This window comes from Mixophyes fleayi, chromosome 3 (genome assembly GCF_038048845.1).
Source record: "Mixophyes fleayi isolate aMixFle1 chromosome 3, aMixFle1.hap1, whole genome shotgun sequence".
Classification (NCBI taxonomy): Eukaryota; Metazoa; Chordata; class Amphibia; order Anura; family Limnodynastidae; genus Mixophyes; species Mixophyes fleayi.
In genome coordinates, this window is record NC_134404.1 from 59,574,001 (window position 1) to 59,586,004 (window position 12,004).

At 37.0% G+C, this 12,004-nt stretch overlaps 1 protein-coding gene across 1 annotated transcript; it reads left to right on the plus strand.

Annotated features, from left to right (window-relative positions):
- Positions 1-531: 531 nt before the first annotated feature.
- CLDN18 (claudin 18) lies at positions 532-9,993 on the plus strand. The gene is made up of 5 exons (XM_075200515.1): positions 532-751; positions 3,732-3,896; positions 6,481-6,619; positions 7,794-7,904; positions 9,846-9,993. Exons 1-5 carry the CDS (start codon positions 532-534, stop codon positions 9,991-9,993), a joined length of 783 nt encoding a protein of 260 aa, XP_075056616.1.
- Positions 9,994-12,004: the final 2,011 nt, after the last annotated feature.

Genomic DNA, 12,004 nt, shown 5'->3' on the forward strand with positions numbered 1-12,004 from the left:
AATATTATATGTTGTGTTGACTTGTGTTTTCCTTTTATTTCTATCAAAAATGTTGATCAGATTTCCTTGTTCACTTTTAATGCTCACGTTCGACTCAGTTTTTTTTTTTTTATTGTCCCCTGTGATACATTCCAGATACAGGAATAGCTGGTAGAATAACTGTTATAGCCTTTGTAGTATTTTGCATATATGTGAATGTAGAACGATAGGCAATAAACTACACGCACAAAACAGTAAGAGGCTTGGTCGATACAGAAACTGCGGTGGTCATACAGGTTGGTGATGCCATAGTCTTGTGGCTGTGATGTCATCGCTTCCGCTACCCACAGTTTCATACTGCGATCAGTGATATGTGAAACTTGACCACACACTACCCACAACGAGGGCGAAACTGAGATATCTTATGAAAACACATTGAGCAAACAAAGCAGTAGCAGAAAGAGGTGATTATAATCGTCCTTCAGAATGGGACTCCAGTAGACCAGACGCAGCACACACACAGCCAGCTGGTTCCTTCAACAGTTCCCAACCATGTCGGTTACAATGTGCCAAACGATGGGTTTCATCGTCTCAGCCTTGGGCTTTGCTGGCATCATCGCATCCACATGCATGGATATGTGGAGCACACAGGACCTCTACGATAACCCGGTCACTGCAGTGTTTCTGTACCAGGGTCTATGGAGAAGCTGTGTAAGACAGAGCTCAGGATTCACAGAATGCCGACCCTACTTTACCATCCTCGGCTTACCAGGTCCACTTACCTTATAATATATACGTATTATATGTAAAATGTATATTACATGTCTTTCTTTTTTGTGTAGTCAGCAAGCATTAAAAAACATGAATTTAGGAAAATGCTCAGAATAGATTTGTTCATATTCAACTTATGATAAGAATGCATTAACAATACATCGATACTATTTATGTATTTATATATAACAAAATATATGTAAATTAGTCTAGCTTAATTATGTTACTTAAATATTTCTTATAAAATTGTCAACAATACAATAACATTTATTGGATGTTATAATTTTGTGATCAGATGTTATAGTGGAATTACATTATTTTATTTTGTTTTTGTTGCACAGATTTTTTTTACCTCTATATAACATTATATTAATAGTTCGGAGGTGTATTGCTAATCACACGCACTTTATTTGCTAGGTGTGGTAGAAAATGATTGGCATAGTTTGGGCTGTGGTTGTGAAATGGGCAAACACTACTTCATATCTAGTCTCTGTTATCTGAATTGAATTTTAAATGTCTGGAAAATATGTCCTTTTAGTTTTCTTTCATGATTAAATTAAGGAATTTTGCACTTCATACGAATATGAAATTGGAAAATATATTTTTTATATGATTAGTTATAGCCTCTGATCTAGAGTTAATTAATGGGTTAATGGTTTTAGTGTATGAGCGCTGATAAAACCGAGCGCCCCAGTTGTGTAACTGGTCTTTTGTTGTACAAAAGCAGAACATATCTTATCACCAGTGATTCAGATGTGCCAGGGCTTATCAATCAATTTCTATGAACTTGTGCACAATTTCTGTTCAACCCAAACCCTGCCAACAAATAATTTGAATAGGAAATCATTAGCTTCTTTTTACACAAATGTTATTATTCAGATGTATTTTAATGTTTTCTAACTTTCAACAATGGCCAAAGAGCTAGAAGCCACCACTTATATTGGAGATACCACATACATCTGTATAATCACTACGTCTTATTCTTTATGGAACATGTATTGGTCACTTGCTAGACCAATATTTATTTTGTGTTCAGCCATATATATATTGCTAAAGGATAAATTAGACTTTAGTTGTCTTGTCATTAGCTGACTTTTTAATTCTAGATTTGCTCTTATATTATATCTATAGTTTTAAATAAGTTTTCACTCTTTTCAACACTATATAGTTGTACCGCCTTTCCGCGGCTTTTATTACATACATTGTTTTATCTTGACTTCCTTCTTTTAACCATGTATCCAGCCATGTACTAATATAATCAAAGATCGTTGTTTATTTTTTGACCTATGATAAAACACAAGTCTTCTGTGCTCTATGATACATAGTTGTGTCACAGAGCACAGCATTAGATACATAGTTGTATCACAGAGCACAGCACTAGATATATGCTTGTATCACAGAGCACAGCACTAGATACATAATTGTATCACAGAGCACAGCATTAGATACATAGTTGTATCACAGAGCACAGCATTAGATACATAGTTGTATCACAGAGCACAGTATTAGATATATGCTTGTATCACAGAGTACAGCACTAGATACATAGTTGTATCACAGAGCACAGTATTAGATACATAGTTGTATCACAGAGCACAGCATTAGATACATAGTTGTATCACAGAGCACAGCACTAGATACATAGTTGTATCACAGAGCACAGTATTAGATACATAGTTGTATCACAGAGCACAGCAGTAGATACATAGTTGTATCACAGAGTACAGCACTAGATACATAGTTGTATCACAGAGCACAGTATTAGATACATAGTTGTATCACAGAGCACAGCAGTAGATACATAGTTGTATCACAGAGCACAGCATTAGATACATAGTTGTATCACAGAGCACAGCAGTGGATACATAGTTTTATCACAGAGCGCAGCACTAGATACATAGTTGTATCACAGAGCACAGCAGTAGATAGATAGTTGTATCACAGAGCACAGCACTAGATACATAGTTGTATCACAGAGCACAGTATTAGATAGATAGTTGTATCACAGAGCACAGCAGTAGATACATAGTTGTATCACAGAGCACAGTATTAGATACATAGTTGTATCACAGAGCACAGCATTAGATACATAGTTGTATCACAGAGCACATCATTAGATACATAGTTGTATCACAGAGCACAGCAGTAGATACATAGTTTTATCACAAAGCACAGCACTAGATACATAGTTGTATCACAGAACACAGCAGTAGATACATAGTTGTATCACAGAGCACAGCACTAGATACATAGCTGTATCACAGAGCACAGCACTAGATACATAGTTGTATCACAGAGCACAGCATTAGATTCATAGTTGTATCTCAGAGCACAGCAGTAGATACATAGCTGCATTAGATACATAGTTGTATGTAGAGAAAAGGTTTGTATTTATATCTATGGCAAGAGTACATATATATATGATATAGTCAAAGGTGAAAAAAGCATAATTCAGCTAAAATACAAAGTATGCATGTATTTGGCAAAATATAATGGACAGCATGTACAATCCAATAAGTTAGTCATACGAAAGTTGAAACCCTTTGAATAGATCTTAAACTCAGCTTTACTACACTTTCAGAATCTGTGTCTTTCCACAACAATAATGTTAAGTGGTTTATACATATTTTTTTCTCATATAAACAGCAGTTAAATAGCATATAACTAGGAAATGCGTTTCTGTCTTGAGAAAAATAATATGAAGATTCGAAAAAAATCTAGTGCTTTGGGGATTCATATGACTAAATAACACCACTAATCCCCAATTGGATAATATTTTGGATAATTGAAAGAAAAACATTTACCCATACAAGGAGGACTTTAATAAATGGGTTATGATACAATTCCCTAATTTTAGGAAAGGTCTTTTCCAAACAAATTATCTAAAGCTACAATCTTTCACAAGGATTCTATCTCATCCATTGTCATGTTTTGAAATTGTCATAATCATCATCGTATCTGAATGCATCTCTCCATTACAGCTTTGTTCCAGGCTTGCAGGGCTTTGATGATCGTAGGGATAGTGCTTGGGGCAATTGCTTTACTCATATCAATCTTTGCACTGAAATGCATCAGGATTGGAAGCATGGAAGACTCGGCCAAAGCCAATATCACCCTGACGTCTGGGGTAATGTTTATTTTAGCAGGTGAGCAAGATGTTCTTTTCATCTTTTCCCATAGTTCCACCATCCGAATGTCTGCTCAAGTGATCCGGAAAGGTTGTTGCAGGTTCTGCTTTAGCTATAATAGAAATATCCATGTTGTACGAAAACCATATTTTATCTGTGAGCTAAACTGTTCCACACATTCTAATTAGCCTCAAAATGCAAAAAATTGAAATATCTCTTGTATTTGGTGATCTCCTGCATCACTTTTTTCATATGATACATTAATTATGGCCAACAGTTGTGTTATCTCTATCATTATATTTGAATTAGATGACTATCTCCTATATATAGTCTGTATTCAGTAAAATAACTGTACAGATACAGAGGTATTGCCAATAATAGGAGGTGTGAAACAAAAACAATACGGTTTGCGGAACCATATTTCACATACGACTAGCTGTTGATTGATACCTAAGTTCTCATGTAGCTAGCTGACAATGTAAATAAGGATACAGAAAGTCATCTTGGGTTCAACTACCTGCAGTTATCTAGCAGTTGCTAAATTTTAACCAACAACCATTATAAAATCCAGGCATTAATTTACTATAAATAATGCTGTAAAATGGTGAGTAATGGGGTACAAAACAGTTCTGTGTTTAACCATTTATGTATTTTGACTGGTTTCAGTTCTCAAAAAAAAAACCTAATAACGTGATAAGTATCATTGCTAAAATTAAAGTTTCAATTTCATTTTTAAAGAAAAAATCATATTAACAAAACAAGAAATGGACATTATGAATAAAGTACTTTGTCCTACCCTGTTTATTCAAACTTTAAATACTCGATTTGGAAATTGACCCAGTACAAAAGCCCAATACCACAAATGTGAAGACAAAGATAAGCCCCTTTAATTGCTTTACACTGGTTCATACAGCAAGAATCTGAATGTAGAGTATAAATAGTTTCACGTTCACTGTAGTGTCTTCCAGCACTTCCACTCGCACCCTGCACTCGTTTCCTACTTTTCGCACATCTCACAAGTTATCCTATAAGACTTGTTATACAGCATGGACATATGCCTTAGCGAATGTGCAAGATTTCAATACACTTTCAGGACATTAGTATCAATTGGAAATGGCAGGGATATATCCAGCAATAACTTCAATATAGAATTAAATACTTAACATGCTGGCAGCACGTAACAGCTGTTTCTTCAGAAATGCAAATTAATGAGATCATAAATTATTATTGATTAGATTCTTAATGAATCATAAATATACGCTTCTTATGAACTGGCTGTTGTGCTCAGCAAAACATGTTAAGGGCTTCATTCCATATTAAAGACTTATGAGAGTAAGAATAGAGCAGGAAGATAGTAAATGATTATGAAACAATTTGCATCCTGGAATATCTGTTGCTTGCTGTGTGTAACCTTTTTGGAAGATTTAGGGGCATTGATCTTCACAGTTACTGCTCTTAGGTATGGTGCTCTTCTGTTTTATCTCTGTGGCAGTGTTTGGGGAATCAGTAACCATGGAAGAGCAGCCAACTGATTTGTAAATGGAGCAATGTCACTTTCTCTTGTTATTGCTCTACCAACATTGATTGTTTGATCAATATCGCAAATAATTTTGGGGTTCTCTTGGAAAGAACAAAATTAAAAGGTTAATATGTTGTTGCACATTCATATATTGCTGTTTTTTGGTTTTTTTTATAGAAACTTTTTTCTAATAAATTAAAAGGGACATTTCTAGGCCCTAGCAGCAAAGACCCAAGTCCTAATACCTAAGCTAATTAAAATGTATTTGCAGAAACTTATTTAATTCACTTAATATTTATATTATTGTGTGACTGCAACAAAAGTACTGCTACAATAATTAGAAATGTCCCTATTATTGTATGTCACTACAAAGTTGGACTTGGCAGTCTTGAAAGAGGATGCCTATAGTATCTCTGCAGGCAAATCTCCAAGTTAAGGTGGAATTTAGAGGATTGATCAGGGCTACCAGAAATTCCATGTGACAAATTTTATGATGCGGAAGACTAGAACAATAGAAGAAGTTAGCTTTTACTTAACCTTTGGACCCAAAAGCCATACAAACAATGGGGGACCTGGAGGGAAGATTTATTCTGGACACAAAAACTGACTTTTCTAATATGGTCCAGAGATTAACAGCTATGGTACAAGACCACTAAAGAAGCTTCCCGGGGTATTGCAGTTCTGAAAGTAGATGTACGGATCCACTGAAACATACAATTGAGTTTTATGTTCCTTATTTTTAATGATAGATTTTAATTATAAAACATATCTCATGGGGCCTATTGCTAATCCTTGTAATGCTCACCAAGGAAGTATCATCCATTCACAATCTGCCTTAGGTCATATGAAAAGGGTTTTCCACTATTCATATGTCATGCAGGAAAGTCCATAAACTGGGGCATTTAGTGGTAAAGAACTGATAAATGTTATTCAATTAGGCATTTTCATGTTGAGCCTAATGATATGGAATATTCAAATCATAACTCAATAATTTTCTTCACATATGATACTAATTATAGTATTCTTAATATTAATTTTATTGATGCTAATTACCTTATTGTTATTTCATTTTGTCTTGTGAAGGTCTTTGTGCAATAATCGGGGTGTCAGTCTTTGCCAATATGTTGGTGACCAACTTCTGGATGACCACATCTACCATGTACACTGGTGGAGCAATCAGTGGCATGGGAGGGATGGGAGGCCTGCAGACTCTACAGACAAGGTAACACCTATAAGTGTTAGTTACAAGCTATCATGCATTGTCTTTCATAATCACTGCCTTTTCTATGAGCAGTGGTCATATTGGAAATTTATAAGTGCTGGTATGGAACTTCCACTTTGAAATGAATGGCATGTTTCCTTTCTCTGTTCCTGTGTGCCCCTATATTCATTGCAGGTATCCTCCTCTCTCCCTCCCTACTCTTCCATGTGCCTTACATCCTGCTTAGTTCACTCCTGCCTTACGCCTTGATCCTCTCTATCTATCCCTGTTCCTGCTCCTATTATTCCCTTTCACTAGCTAATTCACACTTTTGCCCCTCCATCATCACACTGGACCATCCTCCATCACACTGTGCCAAATGGTTTATTGAACTGTGTCCCCTCCTTCATCGCACTGTGCATCCTCCTTCATCATGACACTGTGCACCATCCTCCATCATCACACTGTGCACCCTCCTCCATCATCACACTGTGCACCCTCCTTCATCATAACACTGTACACCCTCCTCCATCATCACACTTTGTCCCCTCTATAAATCACACTGTGCCCCCTCTATCACACTGTACCTCCTCCTATATATATTACACTGTGCCCCCTCCATCACTACCCTGTTTACCCTTCATCATTACCATGTGCCCTCATTCATCACGCTGTCCCCCTCTCTTCTATATTTACCTTTCTATGGCCTTCCTCCTTCTTCTTCTTTTCTTCTGTGTTCTTGCTCCTCTCTGCTCCAGTCTCGCTGACTGTCAGGCGTGACGTTATCACATTCTGACAGTCAGAATGGAGCAGAGAGCACAGAGGAGCAGGGAGCCGCTGGCACCATTGGACAAGCGTGAAGGCAGGTGGAGCGGAGTGTCTTTCAGGCATGGCGCTCCCCCGACTTGCCTACCCTGCTTACTGCCTGCCCTGGCTGTGAAAAAGTGGGGCGGAGAAATGCCGGTATGTCACATAGGCACATACCGCCCCAATTCAAGCACTGCAGAATTTAATCTTATGTAAGCAACAGTGTTCACTTAAATGTTTACCCAATTGTGATGCTAATAATCCAATGTTTCCTAAGGTTTCTTACATTTATTTCACAATTCTTTGTTCCAGACACCTGGAAAATATACTTTAATTGAAAAACATAGTAAAAAGCACCGTAATAAATGTTTTCCCCTTTATATTACAGATACACTTTTGGCTCAGCCCTGTTTGTTGGATGGGTGGCTGGAGGCATTACACTTATTGGTGGTGTCATGATGTGCATAGCATGCAGAGGTCTAATGCCTGAACAGACCACGTAAGTCAACCTAAACCCCTAAACAACTCTAAGGACATTTTATATAGACACATTCACAGAAATATTGTATTCAAAGAACATGTTGGGCCTGATTCATTAAGGCACATAAATGCTGATACGTGGCAGATTTTGCGCAAAATCGCCTTGCGCTTGTTCAGAAGCCAACCATACGCCAGGAAATGCAACAACATCCAATTCATCTGTGAGCACAAAGGACCCTTACTACAGCCTATGATTTCACAGGTGGAGTGGGATGAGGAATGGGTGTACGCACGCAGTCAAAAGTACAGTAAGAAGGTGCTAAGATCGAGCGCTCGCAACAGCTTCCGATTCAAGCTGTATATATCTCAAAGATATGGTTTTTTTCTGTTGTTTCACTTGCATCAGCTACAGTTATGGTGTATGTGCCGATTACTAGCTGTGTCTGCAAGCTAGAACATGTGTTTGCACTCAGTAGACATTAATAACATAATAAATGTATTTTATGGAGGGGAAAAAAACACTTTTTTATGTATTATTTTTCTTCTATGCGTTCTTTTGTGACTTTATATTCCTAATATGTATTGACGTATCCTGCAGCATATTCTCTGTTAGAGCAGAGCGGACCTAGATTCGTATTTATAAACAGACATATCTCCAGATCCGCTCCTTGTTCAATAGGGACGTGCGTGTGTCTGATATATGTGTGTTTTTTAAAAAATGCAGAGCACGTTCATTTTGCGTGCCTTAATTAGACCCCCCTTAATCAGTATGTGAATGGCTGTGTGTGGACTCTTATTAGAGGCCTCTATTGAGATTGACTGTAAATGCAAGGGGACCATAAAACACCTTCAGCTTGCTCAAGTCTCTATTGCTAATTTAGAGCTACTGCTTTATATTGCAAGACCTAAAAGCTGTTTTGACAACCAAAAATTCAAGACAATAAAGGTAATTTAAAAATCCCAAAATATACGGGCACGCAGTGTTAGTGTGCCTAATTTACCACCTTGGGCTAGATTTACTAAGCTGCGGGTTTGAAAAAGTGGGGATGTTGCCTATAGCAACCAATCAGATTCTAGCTGTCATTTTGTAGAAGGTACTAAATAAATGAAAGCTTGAATCTGATTGGTTGCTATAGGCAACATCCCCACTTTTTCAAACCCGCAGCTTAGTAAATCTAGCCCCTTGTGTTTAATAAGAAGTCCATCCAAAATACAGTGGAACTGGTGCCGTAGAACCGCTCTCTGGGACCTTTTGTCGATGCAGCTGGAATTGGGTATAGTGTAAGGGTTAAAAACATCACTCCAAAATCCAATCTACTAAAACTTTAGGACCACGGTCTTCATTACTTCAACTATTCATTTTTTTCCCTAAAGTACTGCTCAGTTAGGCCTCATGTATATATACACTATTAAATTAATAGTAAGTGTAAGTGGACAACATAATTGTCATTATTAAGTGCCACATTTGCGAATATTTTTTTACATTGGTTAAAATTAAGCCTTTCATTTGGAGATAATAATGCCCTGCACCCCAAAACGAAACAGGGAATGCCCCTTTATATGTGCCCACTCCACCCCTTTAACCTTATGTACAAAATCATGGCTGCAAAACAAAATCTTGTTTTTGCATGTGATTGCATAGCCAGAAATATTCTTGGGCCTAGCCCATACTCAGCAAGGAGTACCTTGATCGTTCCAGCTCCTGTCATCAGAAGATGAAAAATATTGTGCCCTATAGTCACCTCCATCTTAGCCCACAACCTAAGGGGGGAATCCACTTAAAATTAGGAGCATGATGTCACAAATTGGCATTTACAATGTCTGCCTGCGGTTTTGCACTTTTTTAATCTACCCTTATTGAAATCATTTTGTGCAAAAACATATGAACAATAACTTAATTTGTTTGAATTCTGTTTGGTAACCTCCTACATGTATCTATTGATCTATCTTTTTCATGTAGCTACAAAGCTGTTTCCTATCACGTGTCTGCCAAGAGTCCAGGATACAAGACATCGGCCTATGAGGAGAAAAGCAAGAAATCGATTTACAATGAGTCTCGACGCAGTGAGGATGGGAAGACCTACCCTTCAAAATATGACTATGTGTAACTGTATAAATCACCCTCATTGTACTACTGAGACAAAGGGTGTAAGGTGCAAATTAACGAGTGTTCTATACTATACAGTGTGATCCAATAAGACACAACAAAACCACACAGTAATTGTGAAGCCAGACAATAAGTTATTGGTCCTTATATTTGCACAATATTTTGTAATCTTGAAAAACATCATATAGTATACTGACATTTTAGAAAATTACATTATTTGTAGATATTTTCTTTCTGCCTCGTCTTCTATAATGGTAAATTCCAGATCTACGTCATAATAGATAAATGTAATAATCACTAAAAACATATATGTACATTGTATTAGAATATTGCTTTAGCTAATGTGTTAAATATACAGGTGCAGCAAATCTTTATGGAACTGACAGCCAGGCGCGGGCTGGCAGATATCAGCCCAGGGGCACTGACGCAGCCGCATCCCGTGTCATGAAATGCGGGCGCCGGTAAAAATCAGCAGAAATTGCGAGTGTGAGCGGGCCGGGGGGCCGATGCCACCCGGCCCAGCCCGCCGCTGCTGACAGCACAATGAAGAACTTGCCTCCTAACACACCAGTGGCAACTGCCAGCTCTAACCATGTCGCACCAACATAGTAACAATATGGAGTTAGTGATGGGTGAGTTAGTGAGGCACAATGTGCCACATTCACTCACTGCGGGTGGTGCTACGCTGCTCTGTTACCCACTTTAATATTCTCTCCATCTCTAGTAAAGATATACAAATAAACTGTATTTTTTAGTTTTTTTTTTAAAATAGTGTTGTTTTTGCTAGTCAACAAACACATTATTTTTTATTCTACAAGAGCAGTGATGTTGTTACATACAGAGGAATGCACATATGTTACAAGTGTGTGCTCACGGACCGAATACTGTAAAAAAAAAGTATGATAGAGTCTATAGAGATTTTTAGGGTTGGCGGGGGCCACAAATAAAGTACTGAGGGCCACATCAGGCTTATGAGCTGGTAGTTGTACAACCCTGTTCTAGAACTTTTCCTACAGTCCAAATGATCAGAACGATTATTTTCTCACTCTATCCTTGCATTTTAAGATATTGACTGGAGTAAAAATATTAAACAACTAAATTATATGGAGCTAATTTAAATATTTCCAATTAGCAGAATTTGGAGACATACAGTATCTGTAAACTGTTATTTTTTCTATGTCACAGAAGGCGTGCTACATTACTATTAACTACATTTTATTGCAATTAAATTTCTTCAAAATATGCAGATTATGTTTTTAAATCAAAAGTTAATAAACCCTATTGTACAAACAATTATAGGTATGTAATACATATATGTATACACATATACCATATAATAATAGTAAAAATATGATAAAATAAAAATTCTACAGCTCTCACCATTCTAAAAAGAAATTATTATCCACCCCAATGTTTATAATTTAGAAAGATTTCTACCAACTAGAAGAGAGTGTGAGAGTGGGTCACTGTTTATAGCCATGACCATATATGAATGACGCTAACATCCAGGTTTGTATTACTGTCAACTTGTGTGTCCTTAGGTATGTCACACATGTAACTTTGTCTCCTTGGTCCCAGGCACCAAAAACTGTATTGTCAGATTGCTCAGACAGAGAATCTGTGCATAAATAGTGCTGTGTAAAATTTTATGCACTATATAAAATAGTAAATAATTTATAGTTAATGGAACTATAAGCCTATGATATCTGTTGCACCGAAATGCAATTGCTATATATCTGATATTTTATAATAATACATCTCCCTCTCTTTACTTTTGCCTTTTACAATAGTTGAGATTCTGGGGGGGGAAACAAACTTTTAATAAATTCTCAGACCTTCTGTAGAAAGTTCACAATAAGTGATGCAGAAAAGTTATTGCATAGGTTGTCAGTACTATATAGATGAAAATTTTGCAATGTACATTCATGGCAGGGAAGGGAATTTTAAGAGATTTCAAGAGATTTTCAATGAAGCAATTGCTATTCACATTTGGGTGTCCGGTACATCTCTAT